The following is a 16,722-nucleotide window of genomic DNA, read 5'->3' as shown; positions in this document are numbered from 1 at the left end:
TTTTAATTTATAATATGAAAATGACTTAAATATGTTTATAACTATTATAAAATATATAACTTATTTTTAGTCTAATAAAATTTTTAAAATTGTGTATTTTTAATTAGCACATACATTATTGAAAATTATAACAAGTTATAATATAAAATAGAAAAACTTAAATTGTGAAAAATTACGACGATTCTAAATTATAATAAAATGATGATAGCGAATCACTACAAGAAATTCGTGAAATAACAACCAAAATTCGATCCAAAAAACCGTTCATTATATTCAACGTACGTGTTCCATTCAACATGCACTATTGTTGAATGCAAAAGCATCCCCCGTTATGCCATTAATTATATATCTAAGCAAGATGCATGAATCCTATTTATTATTATAAATATGATATCACCAATAATATTGTTGAATCCCTACAAAGAAAAATAATTTTAGTGACAATAGTATTATGATTATTATTTTGTGACAATTTTAATTTATTATTATTATTATTATTATTTTATGTGTCATAAGTTATAGTGCTTTTATAATTATTGAAAAATTGCCCGTAATGTATTAACGATTATTTTTATTAACATTAAAAATTACATAAATTGTCACTAAAATGATTTTTCTCAGAGAGAATAATTTCAACTATCTTATGGATTAGAAAGGACACTGATTGAAGTACTCAACAACCCAAAGCAAGGCTACGTCAAGCGTCAAAAGAAAAATAATTTCTCTCTGAAACTAAAAATATCATTTTAACAAAATACTCTTTAGATCACAAGCACTTACTAAGAAAGCATTTTAAGTTTTAATTTCAAAAGTGATAAAATTTTCAATTCCTTTTTTAATTTTTTTTATTTTGGATGAGGCAAATTCATTTGTAAAAACTTGGCTTATCAAACAAGAAAAAGTCTAAAGGACCAGCAATTTAAAGTTGGCTAACATTTAACCATAAAAAAAATTGAATGATCTCACATTATTGGATTTAATCTCACAGCATTAAAAACACCATTGATGGCTAATTGATGGTTACAAAACACAAAAGTTGCTGACACTAACACTCTTTTTTATTTTATTATTTTCATTATTATTACTTTTTTGAAAGAAAATAGACAACACTTTTTCAGTCCACACCCTTTGTGTCTTTGACGAATTTGTCCTCATGACTCGCCAGTAACTATTACGATTATGTTGCTTGTGATGTTGATATCATTAATATTTATTTTTTAGACCGTTACGTTTATAAGATTTTATAGATTGGGTAAATTATATAATCAAATAACATAGATTCTAAAATTATCCAAATACAACGAACAATTGGATATTGGTTATATATCGATACTATAATATAACTAATCTATATAAATCGTTATATAATGTGGAATTTTTGAAATTGAAATATAAATTACTTTAGAATATAGCAATTTATATAAATTAGTTACATGCCGAAATATAATTAATTTTTAATTGTATCTGAATAATTTTAAAGTTTATTTTATTTAATTATGCAATTTATCTTTATAGTTAGTGTGAACAGTTGGTCATATATTTTTGTTTATAATGAGATAACATATAGTTATATAGTTAGTGGGGGTTTTATATTAAACTTTTGTGGCGATTTTAAATTACTTTTGTGGCAGTTTAAAACTCTCACAAATTGATTTTTTAATTTAACAAAAATTAACTATTTTGTGAAATTTTTAAATATCCACAAATCCTGTAATTATTTATTTATTTTTAATTTCAAATCATTCATTAATCTCATCTCATTTACATACTCTCAAATTAGATATTTATTTTTTTAATACCAAAATTTAAAAACTAAATCTTTTATAACACAATTCTACAATATAAGACATAATTCTATATATAAAAAAAATTCTCAATGTTAATAGTTCTAAACATAATTGCATATGGTATTGTTTTACATAACTAGTACTATTTTTAAAAAAAAAGTAAAATAAAACAACAATATTAATATTTCAATATCATCTAATTATATAAAATTCTCAAATATTTATCCTCAAATATCCTTTGCCATATTTAGAAAGTTTTAATTTACAGTAGAGAAACAGTAAAAAAAAAATGTTCTACCTGCTCTGTCATAATCTTCACCAAGCGATGGATCAACAAGCTCCTTAACATTATGAGCATCAATTAATGGCTTTGCCTATAATAACATAACACATTATTAATTATTATAGTTAATTACCACCCACACACAACAAATTAAAATCAACTATACACATTGCAATATAGCATGCATTGATGCATAAATAGTTTTAAGATATATATAACATACATGCAAACATACCCATATCAAAATGCTTTGTTGCAAATAATCCTAGGCCTTATGCCTGGTTAAAATCTCCAGCAAGAGGATCCCAAATGCATAAACATCTGTTTTTTCATCTATTATGCCAGGCGTCAAATATTCAGGAGCAGAATACCTACCAAATTTGATATATAACAACCTAAATAATTTGATTAAAATTATGAATAATACTAATTATTAGTACTATATATTATATTATAGTGCATTGCATATATACCCAAATCTGCCTTCAAATCTTGTGACATGTTGCTTATCAGCATCTGGTGACAACCACTTTGCAAGCCCAAAATCACATTTTTGTAAATTTAAAATAATTTATTTGACTAAAATATTCTTCAATAAATATTATAGTGTAATTATATATAAATTAATAATAATTATTTGGTTGATTTAAGTTAAAAAGGATATACTAAAATCAAAGAAAGATGAAGAAGAGGAGCACTTAGCCATAACTCTGAAGGACACAAACACAAACTTGTTTTGTTTTTTATGGTTAAAATTTTGTCTGTCCTAATCTTCCTTTAATTTATGTTTATCCGTCTCAAATTTGACCATCATCCATTCTTCTTCTTCTTCTTCTTCAAAATTACTGTCCCCCACACTACATGGCTCTAACATATATTAATCAAATATAGACAAATAACAATAAAGAAGAAAGAAAGTAGTCATAGGTTTTAGTAGATTCGAAGTGTTTAATTACTATGTTGACTAAGAAAAAGAGGGAGCAAATGATTAGTAGAAGGAAGAGATTTAAAGGATCTGACGGAGCTTACAAGTGTCCAATTGCCATATTCTCAAATAAAAAGACTTTACAGACCATTTGCCATCAAACTTCTTAAAGTCTCCATCAACCATGGAAAAGCGAAGTTCTTGATCCCATGCCTGAAGCATTACAGAAAACATACAGTATTAATCATATATAGTTTCAATTGGTAGTACCTTGCTTCTGTCAAATACTTAGGTGCATTAGACATGCTTTCCATACCACCAGCGACAACAACATCGTTTAAGCCTAATTGAATACTCTGTGCAGCAAGCATTACAGTTGTAATAGGCAGAAGGATTTTTTTAATACCCATGTTGTTTTGTTTTTGCATGTAGTTTGGACAGAAAAATGAGAGCACAGAGACAAAGAAACAAATAGAATGCATGCACCTTTCATTCCGGAGGTGCAAACTTTGTTGACAGCGGTGCAGACAACTGAATTGGGTATTCCTGCTCCTAAGGCTGCTTGTCTTGCAGGAACTTGCTCCACATTAGCACTAATAACATTCCCAAAGAAGACTTCTTCCACAAGTGATGATAGATCAACATTGGCCTTTTTCAGAGTACTTACACATGTTCCAATTCAGTTTCTAACAAAATAGATAGAGAGAGAGAGAGAGAGAGAGGTTTTCCTTGTTACTTACCTTGAATAGCAATCGAGCCAAGCTTGGTGGTAGAGAAAGAAGAGAGAAACCATATTCAATCAAATTCAGATCTCTCTATTATATCTATCAATCAATCAATATACAAGTTAAACAAAGGCTGACCTCTGGCCTTTATAGACTCTGCAGATGTGAGAGCCATTTTTGATTGAATTGGCATAGGTAACTGATAACATAAAGAGAAGAAAAAATAAATATGAATTTTGGTTTTGCGTAAATCTAATCTGATCTGATCTGAGCTAAAGAGGAATGGATGGATGGGTTGCCTTAGTCAGTTAGGGGGAAGGAAGAAACAAACAAGTGTTCACAACACACAGCATGCCCCGGATTCTGCTCTCTCTCTCTCTCTCTCTCTCTCTCTCTCTCTCTCTCTCTCTCTCTCTCTCCTTTGCTGTATCAGCCACCGCACGAGGTCCACGCACATTCCTACCTCTATTTCATTTTTCATGCCCAATCACTAGTAAATTAGATTATTTTTTTGACATTCCCGTATAATTAGGAACATTTTTTCATAATGAATATTAATTTGTTTTCACAATCATTTTTCTAATCATATACAGTTTCCACAAGTTCAGTCTCAACTAGTTTCAATTGAAATATTGAATTATTCTTACAAACAAATTCGTTTCTTTTTCCGTGTGCACCGGTGTATATACAAATGATTGTTATTTCAGAATTCAAATGTTTCTCACTTTTTCCAAAGAATCTCTTCCTTTGTGAAGTTTTTCATCTGTAACAGAACAAAAACAATCAAAGATGATATGACTACAACTTCCATCAAAGATATAATTGGCTTGTTCTTACTTGGTCTTTCAATTCTGCAAAATAGACAGCTCTAAATCCACCCTGACCAATTTTGTTATCAGAGCTGAAGTTATTTGTAGCCTTGGCTAGTTCTTGATAAGAGAATTCCACCAAATTTTCCGCCATAATTGCTAGAAGGCCAAGAGAACTAGCAGCTGTGGATCCTGAAGTTTCATATTCACCACTGCTAGATGCTTTATAAGGATAAGGAAGAAAGAAACAAAAAGTGTTATTATTATGAATTCATGATCACAACATAATTAATTCATTAAACATTTTAACATGGTATCATAGTTAATATAACTTAATCAACTAGAAAGAAACAAATAGTAGATTAAGAAGCCTAGAATTTCAATAAAATACAGTTAGCATCTTGGGTTGAACTTGATATAAAATCTTTTATTGGCAATTTAATTTTTTCTTCTTCCTTCTTCTGGAAATATCTAACACAAGCACAAATTAATAATGGTAGAACCTCACTTATTCCAGCTATAGATATTCCAACAGTAACACCCTTAGCTAGACCTGTTTATATATAAAAATAATAAAAAAATTAATAATTTAAACTCAATGGCAATGATCTCTTTTGTTATAGTCATCAACATAGCCAACTTTCTTTGAAGTTCAGAGAGCTAGACCTTTCTACAAGAAGAAAAAGAAAAATGAGAGTTAAAAAGGATAGAAACCAAACATGAAGCCACAAAAGTAAACTTAGTATTCATTAGTAGCCACAAAAGTAACAAATGAGATCCAAAAAACCAATAACATCTTCTTATTTTACTAAGAAATAAGAATGTCTTGTTGACCAATCCTACAAGCCATTGGATCTTACACTACACTATATAGGAAATAGTGAATCAAATAACCGATGATGGATATTGAGAGTATATAACTTAGAATGAGAGACAGAGAGCGAGAGAGGGAGAGAGCGAGAGTCTGGGTGGGAAACACTGGGAGGGGTAGATCTAGGGAACATGACAAGGATCCTAGGGTTTGGAACCGAGAGGAGTATTGGCGACTGGAGAATGAGTCCTTCACCGTTTTTATGAGTAACCTCCCTGAAGACATATCAAAACGAGAATTGTTCCAGTTGTTCAACTGGACGGGACGCATCAATGATATATATTTATCCTGAAAATGAAAAGCAACAATATTTACATGTTTGCTTTCATTTGATACACCACGAAAGGAGGGGCGTTGAAAGCTATAGCGGAGATGAATCGGTTGCGGCTGAGAGGTAAGAATGTGTTTGTTGGGGAAGCAAAATATCGAAGATCATCAGGGGTAACGACAACTAGAAGTGGAGAGAGAGGTGCGGGCTCACAAAATCTTTTGGCTCGAAAACCACAAAACGAAGTAGTACCGAATGATGCTGGATCATCTGGCTGTGGGTTACGGATGAAGGAAGCCGTTAAAGGCCCGCACAATAATGGCTGGACGAAGAAGCTAGAGGTAGCAATGGCAAAAGAAAATTTGATTTGGCTGCAGCGAAGCCTTGTAGGGGGGACGACGAAGCCTATTAACTTTGACTCTCTGAAGGAAACGATTGCGAAGAACATTCCTTATGTTGTCCAGGTCAGGGAAATAGGAGCATATAAAGCTCTACTGAGTTTTGATGGTGCTGCACATGCTGAAGAAACCTACACGTTGAACATGAATCGCCTACTTCACTTGTTCCACAGTGTTTGGAGGTGGGAGGAGTCTGAACACAGTGAAACTCGTAGAGTATGGCTTGAGTGCTTCGGAGTTCTATTACATGCATGGTCTGTGGACACTTTTAAAAGGATAGGAGGCCAATGGGATGAAGTAGTTGGGTGTGCTAGAGAGACAGAATCGTGCAGTTCCTTCACAGTAGGTCGTGTACAGATCGATACGTGTCTAATGGACAGAATCCAAGAATGGGTCCATATCAGTGTTGGCACCGGGGGATACGATGTTTTCGTAAAGGAAATTGGACATGAGGCATGTGACCTGCACTGTAATGAAAGACTTGGTGATCAAAAGATAATAAACAGGGAGCAAAGAAATCACGGCAGAACGAGCAAGGTGCCAGGAGTGGATTTGGTGCAGCAATATCAATATGATTCATTGGATGAGGATGATCATGAGGAGGAGATGCTGTTACTGGTAACACGAGGAGAGGAAGAAGACAAGGGCAGATTAGGAATTCAACACAATTTTTTGAATGAATGGACTGATGACAATAATTACCATAATTGCTTGAAAATCGTAACTGATCAAGTAATTACTGGCGATAATCAAGGAAAGGCAGATTTGAGGGGAGGTACCGTTACAGGGGAGGAGGCAGGGTCTGAGAGGACAGTTACGTGTGTTTTAAATGGATTAGCACATGGGTCCACTAAGGCCAAACAGAATGCAGTTCCACCAAATACAACTTGGGCCAGCAACAAAATTAAGCTGGTTAAGGGGGTTAAGGGCCAGATGGTCCCAACATCAGAAGAAGCAAGCGAATCAGCAACTGGCCTGAGTTGGGAGAACCGGGTCGGGTGCTGGCCGATTCACGTAGCAACGCAGGCGACTGGTGTGGTTGCAGCGCCAACAGCAAGCGAACCCTGGAGAACGACGCAGGCGGGGGCGTTGGGGCTAGGCACGGGGGACGTCGACAGTCGCCGCTTCTGGACAACACCCAGCGCCGTGGTGTAGCTGCTCCCACTCTCACTGAAGAACTCGGACTGGGAGGGTTGGCATGTGAAGACCCCGTCTCCAACGATGGCTGCATGGCAAAAAATTCGGCGGCAAGAATTGCTATTAGGGCGAATAAGGATGAGGAACAGATTCTGGGGCAAGCAGGAAAAAGGATAGACTTGGCTGTGGATAATGAAGAGGAAGGCGTGAAGGTAGTGGGCAGCGGCACTCAAGGGAGGCATGTGAGTCAAGAGGGGTGTGCGGTGGCTTACGTACAATTCGAAGCTGGCATTGAAAGAGATCAGGTAATTGCCCAAAGTGGGAAGAGGTTGGCTGTAGGGCGCGAGGAGGAAGGTAGTGAAGGAAACGAGTGTGGGAAAGAGGTAGGAATGGCATGTACAGAAGACGGTGATGCTCACTCTTCGAATTTAGAGGAACAGATGTTAGAGAAGAAAAGAACGTGGGAGTTGGCAAAGGAGTCAGGTGCCATGCTATACAATGAGGAGGATGACACCATGGCAATTCTCCAAGCACAAAATGAAGAGATAGATCGTAAAAGGAAAGCAGCAAAGCAGAAGGAGAAATTGAGACGCTGCAGACCCAAACATAAAAAACAGGTGTGTCAGAAGCCTTTTAAATGATTTTTTGTTCTTGAAATGTTAGGGGGTTGAGGGGTGATGGTAAGTTTAGCATGGTAAAGAACCTCAAGAATAAACATAGATTAGATCTGTTGGGATTGATTGAGACCAAACGGGAGATAGTGACGAGATATGATGTGGCAAGAATATGGGGGCAAGATGGTGCGGGTTGGGAATATGTAGAATCTGAAGGTGCAGCAGGTGGAATTCTATTAATATGGGATGAATCAGTGTTTAAGTTGAATAATTGCTATAAAGGGGAGAGATGGCTATATGTTGAAGGGGTTCTGGTGAAGAGTAGTTTCAACTGTGCATTTTTCTTGGTATATGGTGCACATGACAGGGATACAAAATTGAAGGTGTGGGAAGAGCTGAGCTATATAGCTAGGTTATGCCAGGTGCCGAGTTGTTATATGGGAGATTTTAATGAAATAGTACATGTGGAGGAGCGACAAGGAGCGGATGGGTTATCTAGGTCTGCGGAAGAATTCAAGGCTTGGATACAAGATATAGAGTTAGTGGACTTGCCGCTCAATGATCGTATGTTCACATGGTTTCGGGGACGATCTTGTAGTCGTATTGATAGAGCTCTGGTTAGCCTGGAGTGGTTAGAGCAGTTCCCGGAGACGAGGATACAAGGTGGACCGAGAGGATTGTCAGATCATTGTCCTATTATATTAGAAGACAACAAACAAAGGGGAGGTCCAAGGCCATTTAGAAGCTTAGATTCCTGGTTTACACATGAAGGGTTCCTCAGAATGGCTCAGAGGAGTGGAGAGGATTAGGGCAGATTCAGTTCACAGATAAATTAAAGGCGTTGACAGTCCCGTTGGGGAGATGGCATAAGGCCAATTTTCGTGATATGGACAAGAAGATTATGACCTTTGAGGAAGAAATTAAGAAGATTGATGATATGGTGAGTAGTGGAGTGTATGATGGTACGATGGAGGCTAGACGAAAAGTGCTGGTCACTTGCTGTGAGAGGTGGTATGTCAGAAAAGAAATTCATTGGAAGCAGATGTCCAAATCGCGACAAGGCAAGGAGATGGACAAAAATACAAGATATTTTCACAATATAGCTTCAGCGAGAAGGAGGAATAACAGGATTGATACATTGCTAATCAATGGCAGACTGGTCAGGAATCAGGCTAGGATAAAAATTGCTATTAGAGATTTCTATAAGGATTTATATCAACAGGAAGAGTCTCCTATGATGGGGTTTAGGGATGATCTGGTGAGGAGGATAGGTCAGGATGATGCGGGAAAGTTGGAAATGATGCCGTCTGTTGATGAGATAAGGGAGGCTGTGTGGGACTGTGAGTCTTCTAAGGCACCTGGCTGCGACGGGTAGAACATGAATTTCATAAAGAGGTGCTGGGATGAGATAGGACTGGAATTTATGACAGCTGTAACTGGGTTTTTTCAGACATCCAGGTTACCGGCAGAGTCCAATATCACTTGGGTGGCGCTGGCTCCGAAGTTCGTTGGTGCAAGGGAGATTAAAGACCTGCGGCCTATTAGTATGGTTGGGTGTGTATACAAGGTAATTTCTAAGGTATTGGTTAGGAGGATGAGACAAGTAATGACAGAGCTAGTAGGGGAGACTTAGAGTGCCTTTGTGAAAGGGAGGAAAATACATGATGGCGCACTTATTACTGGCTTAAGAGGAGGAAGAAGGAGGCAGTGATAATCAAGCTAGATTTTCAAAAAGCTTATGATAGAGTCAAGTGGAGCTTTGTGGACTTAGTACTGCAAAAGATGGGTTTTGGACTTCGATGGAGATCGTGGGTTATGGAGTGTTTGACGACAGCTTCTATGTCAGTCTTGATAAATGGTTCGCCATCCAAGCCGTTCAAGATGGAAAGAGGATTGAGACAAGGTGACCCACTCTCACCTTTCTTGTTTGTACTGGTTGTAGACGTGCTACATCGAATGATTGGAGAGGCAGTCAGGAAGGCCGTATATCTCCGTTGTTAGTCGGGAGAGACAGTGTAGAGTTATCGCATCTCCAGTTTGTGGATGACACAATTTTGTTTAGTCCACCAGAAGAGGAGACCATGAAGAACTACAAGCGACTCTTGAGGTGCTTTGAGCTGATGTCAGGGCTCAGCATTAACTTTGATAAGTCGAGCCTGATTCCAGTAAATTGTGAAGAACAGTGGGTCCACCGCATGTGCTGCTTGTTGGGTTGTAAGGGAGGCTCCCTTCCAGTTAAATACCTGGGAATCCCTTTAGGAGCAAATCCGAGGTTGGTAAAGACCTGGAAGCCCATAATAGACAAAGTGGAGGAGAAACTCAGCCTGTGGAAAGCGAAGGTACTAAACAAAGCTGGAAAATTGGTGCTAATCAAATCTGTACTAAATAGTCTACCAGTATACTATCTGAGCTTGTTTAAGATGCCAAAAGCTGTTGTTGAAAAATTGATATCTCTACAGAGGGGGTTCCTGTGGAGGAAGGATGATGGAAGCAATGGGATGGCACTAGTTAAATGGGAAGTGGTGTAGGCCCCTAAGAAACTGGGGGTGTTGGGAGTTGGAGATGCTATGATTCGTAACACAGCTATGTTGTTTAAGTGGTGGTGGCGCTTTGCCAAGGAGGACTGCCCATTATAGAAGAGAGTGGTGTGCTCCTACAACAATCTAAGTCCTAATGAGCTACTATCAACTCAAGTGCTACCTACTAGGGGAGGCCCCTGGAAGGATATATGCCAGCTACAAATAACGAATCAACATGTAAGGGAGAAGCTGGTTGCAGGGTTGTCCATGGAGGTTGGTGATGGGCGGTGTACTTGTTTTTGGGAGGATGTATGGTCACTCTGTGGATCGTTGAAGGATCGGTTCCCTAGGCTTTTCTCTGTTTCAAACCAATGTAGATCTGTCATAGGGGATTGTGGGTTCTAGGACAGGTTAGAGTGGATTTCAAATTTCCAATGGAGAAGAGAGCTTTTTCAATGGGAGTTGGAACTTTTGGGTCAATTACATGAGGTGTTGAGACCTGTGACACTAATAAATAATAGAGAGGATCGAGTGGTGTGGAAATTTGACAGAAAATGTATTTTTTCAACTAACTCATTTGTGCAGGTTTGGCAGGAGGAAATAATCCCAGAGGAGGTCACCAGTTATAGCTTCACCAAGACTATCTGGAAAGGTCTAGTTCTACCTAGAGTAGAACTGTTTACTTGGTTTGTTCTGATAGGTAGAGTGAGTACAAAAAGTAGACTTAGCAGGTTTGGCATTATTAGACAGGAAGATAATATCTGTGTCTTCTGTAATAAGGAGGTGGAGCATGTACACCACTTGTTTATAGGATGTGGATTCACCTGGCAGGTGCGGAGTGCTTGGATATCGATATTTTGCCGACAGTGGTCTTTTCCTGGCTCCATGAGAGGACATTTCTTATGTTGGACAGAGGAACCGAGGAGAAAGGAGGATCGAGAGCAACGATTGAGAGGCTTCTGCGCTGTTGTTTGGAACATCTGGTTGGAAAGAAATAGAAGAATATTTCAGAATGAGAGCAAAGGTGTGGAGGAGATAATCAACATGACAATGATGAGCTACAACGAATGGAGAGGTGTTGATCCCTTTGGTTGTTGATGGCTATGCCGGAGATGACAAGGGGACTTTTCTTTGTGTTGTTGTCGCCCTATTTCTAAACTTTGTGCTGTTGTGCTCTGTGTTAGTTAGTGGATGATGGTTTTCAGTGGCTAAGAGAAGGGGGTGTTGAATCTTAGCCCCCTTTTCACTAGACAACACTTGTTGGCCTTTGAAACAACTTCTGGAGACTTTTTTATTTTTGTCTCGCACCCAGCCACGAGACTTTTTCTTTTTATCTCGTGACCCGGCACGAGATATTTTTCAGTTTTATCTCCTGTGCAGCAGAAACAGAAATGGAGTAGAAGAGAGAGAAAATTACACCCAGATATATCCTGGTTCAGCTGCTAAGTGCAGTGCAGCCTATATCCAGTCTCTATCACAATGATGATGGAATTTCACTATAATCATTCTTGATTTCAAACACCAATTCTCCCTAGGAACTACCCTTCCTATCCGGAACAAGTTCAGAATCTAAACCTCAATCCTGAACTTGACTTGGTTACAACCAAACTTTCACCTGCTAAGTGCTAACCCAACTTGCAAGGGAATTCCCACAGAATCATGAAACACAACACAGATGTACAAAGGACCTCTAAGGACATCTATGGCTTTTTCTTTTAATTTTGCATTCTCTGCCTTTTTCCGCTCTTTGGCTTTTTCATACAAACCTCACTGTTTGCCTTTTTCATGAGACTCAAGATAGACAAAATTAAACAGAAAAATTACAAAATAGAAAACATTGAAGGAGAAGAAATTCTGTTAGCTTAGGTAGCTCTGAGAACCCTGTGCTTTGCACTCTCACTCCTTGCTTCAAACCCTGGCTGTTCACCCTTATATAGAGGGAGAAGCCTCCACGGTTGAAACCAAATAGACCAAGCTAATCTTCTTCTTCTTCTTCTTCATGCAAACCGGTTCGGCCAGAGAGAGAAGAGGAAACTGAATGTAAAACCCAACATGCAATTACCTCTGGTCCTTCCTTGGTCACCAATCTTCATCAATCCGAGCCCTCCATCTTACCTTACACTCCAAGATGGATTCCTAGCCCTTGATGCTTCATGATGATGACAGCTTCATCTGCTCCAACTTCTGCCTCTTCCATCACGTAGCCACTGTAGCTACCTCCTGTGGTGGTTGAGCAAAATCAGAGTCAAGCCATCCCTCCAAGGATCTTACTCCTCTGACCAAAATCTTCTTCATCCATTTTTGGGTATGGAGAAGCCAAGATCTCTTCACCAAATCTTACCATAAGTGATGAGAATCTCAGCCACAACATACTTTTTGTTTTCTTTTTCTTGCCATCATTGTGATGGTCTTGTAGCTTGTTTCTCCTTCCTTTCGGTAGCTCAAAGTTCCTTCCATAGCTGCTGTGTAATGACCGAAAGCAAGAAACAAAATGAGAGAGAGGAGAGAGAAGTTTGAACAAAAATGAATGGATTTGATGAAGTAAATTAAAATTTTTCACTTCCCTTTGCTTTACGTAGCGTGCCTCATTAAAGCATTCAATCAAATCAATTACAATTTCTCTCTCATGATTCCAAGGTCTGCGTTAACTCTACTTCATAAAGTTTGAATTCTAACACATGTTAAAGAGAGATATCCGTTGGAAGCATGCAGCTATGAATCAATGAATTGGGTTTTTATTATTTTAAAAGAGTAAGTTAACCATAGTGCCCCAATTCCTTTTAATTTCGGACCAAGCAAGTTAGTCATAAACCAAGAATAGATTTGGGCTTGCACATTTAAAATCTGGCCCAACAAAGCAAAACAATTCAGCCAACATTCATAAGATAATTTTGCACAAGGCTGAAATTTGATTTTATTGGGCATAGGATCTTTTCTTTTCTTTTTGGCCCAACACAAAAATCTGCACACACAAAATTATTAATTAAGCAAGTATGATTTTCAAACTCATCAATCTCCCCCTTGATGACAAACATTATTAAAAATTGAAATGGAAAGAGATCACAAAGTTAGAGTACTCCCTTTTTGAATTCTTGGATTCCTTCCTTTTCAATTGTTACATGGCTCCACCTTAATGTATGCTACTTTACCAAGGGAAGCTTTATACCTGTAACAATTTTTTTTTATCAAGCCTAAGGCAACAATGTTATTCAACATATTAGATGTAGGATGTTGAATGGCTTGATTTATGAGCAGAATTGAATGACAAACAAAACTCCTTTGTTATAAATGATTTTCTGCTCAAACATACACAAAGCAATTTAGTACATACCAAAAAGATTTTCATGTTTCAAGACACTGCTGTTCAAGCTGTTTGAAAATATTTTCCAATTAACATATCAGAGCACAGTAATCATAGCAAGGAAAATATTTCTGATCTCAAACCATAGCAACTATCACAAATTATTTTCATATCATAGCTTAAAGGAACTGCCAAAAATAAAGTATTCAGCAAGCATATTTACCAAGGTAAATCAAATGTACATTCCTAAGCCAAAGCAACAAACATATTTACCAAGGTAAAATAATTGCATCCTCAAAATGAATCAAATGCATATTTCTAATAAAAAAAACCAGCAGGCATATCTATAAAGCAAATGCGCCACATGTATTCAGCATATGATACCAACAAAACAGCAGATAATTAAAACAAGGGTGATCATAAATCCACAAGGATTTCATCTCCTGTTTTCTCTCAATTTCAATTTTCATCCATTTCTCCCCCTTTTGGCATCAAGGGGCACCTACAAAAAAAATGATATTGGAAGCAAAATATCCAAAATATAATCAAAATACCAAGAGTATATCACAATGTCATAGGTTTAAAGTATCCAAGCAGACTAGTACAGTATCAAATTGAGCCAAAACAAGCCAATATCAAAAATAAGAAAAACTGATTAATCATCAGATAAGTTGAACTCAGATTCATCTGCCTCATCATCACTGGCTGCACCCATCTCCTCCTCAAGACTCTGCAGTATCAGACCCACCCTCTCTTGGCACTTCTCCCATGCCCTTTCATTTTCAAACGCTTGTTTTCGTGCAGCCTTGTATGAATCCACCATTAGTTTAGACATATTAGAGAACTCAGTAAGGATGTCTCTCATGGATTCGACTGTCTTGGAATGCTCAGGTGGCCTGCTTTCAAAGTCGCTGTCAGATGGAATAGACTTTTTCTCTTTATTCCCTTTCATACCTCCTCCTCCCTTGATGAGGGAAACCTTATTTTCTACAGCTTCATTGATTAAATCAACTTTAAAATACTCAAAAATACTAGTGAGAAACATGCCATAAGGTAAATTATCCTTTTTTGTACTTTTAACAGATTCCCACATGTGCCTTATCATAAGGTATCCAAAGGAGATAGGAGAGGAAGTGACAATAGCAAAAAGTATGAGAGAGTAAAAAATAGTTACTTTGTTATGTGAACCACTTTGAGGGGTTAGGATATGAGTGATGATCTTGTGAAGTAGTGAGTTTGTAGGGCCGAGTGCTTTGTGAGTCGGGATGGTGCCATCCAAGTCAGATAGGTTCTCGCAAATATGTTGAAGAGCAACCTTGGATGTGACTCCAACCTGCGAGTCCCATTTGTCAGTCATGTAAGCTCTTGCTCCTTCATCTGTGTAGCCTAGGGCAGCCCCGATTGCCTCTGAGTTCAGGGTCATGTATACCCTCTTGACATAGGAGTGAATGGTGCCATCGATCAGTTGCATGTTAGCATAAAACTCACGAACCAGTCCTGGATAAACTAGTTTCTGAATATGGAGCAGAGGAGTCCATTTCAGATTTTCAAAGAGTTGGGAAAAGTTCATTCCTTTGGCTACCAGTGAGTCCAGATTCACTAAGTATGTGGCGCATAAGTGGCGTTTCTCCAACACTTCCTTGTGAAACTCATAGGATGCACATGAATTGAACCTGGCCGGATCAAAGTGTGAATGTGATTTGTTGAACTTATTTTTGAAATCCAATGATTCCAAATTTGTGGGCTCCCTGGTGTTGTGCAACACAAAGCTTTTTGTCTTTTGTGAACTGCGTCCGGGTGTGGTCTTCTTTGGGGGTGATGGCGGCGGTGATAGAGGAGGTGAGGTGTGGGACTCTTCTTCTTCAACCACGGGTACCTTCTCTTTCTTTTTTCTGGATGAGGTCTTTGTTGCTATTACTTTTTGCCTCATGGTTTCGGTTTGCTTGGAAGGTGGTGAGGGAGATGATGAAGAGGTGGAATGAATGTGTATGTGAGTGTGGATTTGAGGTGTGGAGGGTTTTTAGGAGAAGAGAATGCGTTCACTTTTTCTTGGAGCAGTTTTCTTTTTCATGATAATGAAAATGGAGAAGTGGAAGGGAGAAAGATGAAGAGAACCGAATTGAGTAGAGAGAGGAGGGAGGTTAGGGATGCATTAAATGTTGAGTGGAGAGAGAGAATTTGAGGGAGTTAATACTCAATTAATAGGTGGTTATTATCCAAGGGGAGTTTCCTTTTATTTGAAATGAAAACTGAAAACTGGTTTCCTAGAATCAAGGGATGAGAAGAGGAAAAAGATTTGATTTGACAATAACCTCTTCCAACAAGATTTGATGAGACAACAAAAAGAGATTGTGCTTTACACAAAGAGGAACTAACAAAACGGTCAAAGTGGGGTCAAGGAAGTCTGGTGGGGCCCAAAAGAATTAAAGTCTGTGCAGTCTCCTCCTTGATCATAGCCCTTTCAACACATCCTGATTTTTATCTCCTGCTTTCCTACAAGACAAAACTGAACAGAATTAAAAATTTCACAAGTTATCAATAGAGTTTAAATCTATCATTCCCAAACTTTTTCTCAAAGTGCAGAATCTGTCTTCACAGAGGGGTTTTGTAAAAATGTCAGCGAGTTGGTCTTCAGATTTTACAAATTGAATATCAATAGTACCCTTTTGCACATGTTCTCTATAAAATGATATTTGATTTCAATGTGCTTGGTTCTTGAGTGCAGAACAGGATTTTTTGAAATGTTTATAGCACTCATATTATCACAAAATAAGGGTATACTATTGATCTTTAATTTGTAATCTTCCAACTGCGTTTTTAACCAAATTAGTTGTGAACAACATGCAGATGCAGAAATATATTCAGCTTCAGCTATGGATAGAGCCATTGTGGCTTGTTTTTTGCTTGACCACATGTTGAGTGAGCTTCCAAGGAAGCAACACATGCCGGATGTGCTCCTTCTATCCATCCTATCTCCCGCATAATCTGCATCACAAAATCCTACTGCACAAAAATCATCAGATTTTGGATACCACAAGTCATAATCACTAGTTCCCTTAATGTATCTAATGATGCGCTTAACAGC

General features: G+C 37.8%; 1 protein-coding gene and 2 long non-coding RNA genes across 5 annotated transcripts; 1 reads left to right on the top strand and 2 right to left on the bottom strand.

Moving 5' to 3' along the window:
• LOC107614312 lies at window positions 1,966-2,627 on the bottom strand. Its single transcript, XR_001614388.2, has 3 exons — window positions 2,544-2,627; window positions 2,306-2,441; window positions 1,966-2,161 (listed from the first exon to the last, which is right to left on the bottom strand). It is a non-coding gene; the product is annotated as an uncharacterized LOC107614312 (long non-coding RNA).
• LOC110265862 lies at window positions 3,114-5,770 on the bottom strand. Of its 3 annotated transcripts, none has more exons than XR_002352342.1 (3): window positions 5,038-5,387; window positions 3,482-4,751; window positions 3,114-3,208 (listed from the first exon to the last, which is right to left on the bottom strand). It is a non-coding gene; the product is annotated as an uncharacterized LOC110265862 (long non-coding RNA). The 3 variants fall into 3 exon arrangements; XR_002352343.1 differs by having other exon boundaries at window positions 3,482-4,483; window positions 4,558-5,385; XR_002352341.1 differs by having other exon boundaries at window positions 3,482-5,770.
• Window positions 7,895-8,626, top strand: LOC107610928. Its single transcript, XM_016312906.1, has one exon. The coding sequence runs from the start codon at window positions 7,895-7,897 to the stop codon at window positions 8,624-8,626; it is 732 nt and encodes a 243-aa protein (XP_016168392.1).

Source organism: Arachis ipaensis, chromosome B08 (assembly GCF_000816755.2).
Source record: "Arachis ipaensis cultivar K30076 chromosome B08, Araip1.1, whole genome shotgun sequence".
Taxonomy (NCBI): Eukaryota; Viridiplantae; Streptophyta; class Magnoliopsida; order Fabales; family Fabaceae; genus Arachis; species Arachis ipaensis.
Note: the sequence above shows the minus strand (reverse complement) of the source record. Positions and strands in the feature narration are given on the sequence as shown.

Excerpts from the sequence above, each read along its gene's own strand:
- LOC107610928 (XM_016312906.1), top strand. The coding sequence starts at position 7,895 with ATGGTAAAGAACCTCAAGAATAAACATAGATTAGATCTGTTGGGATTG.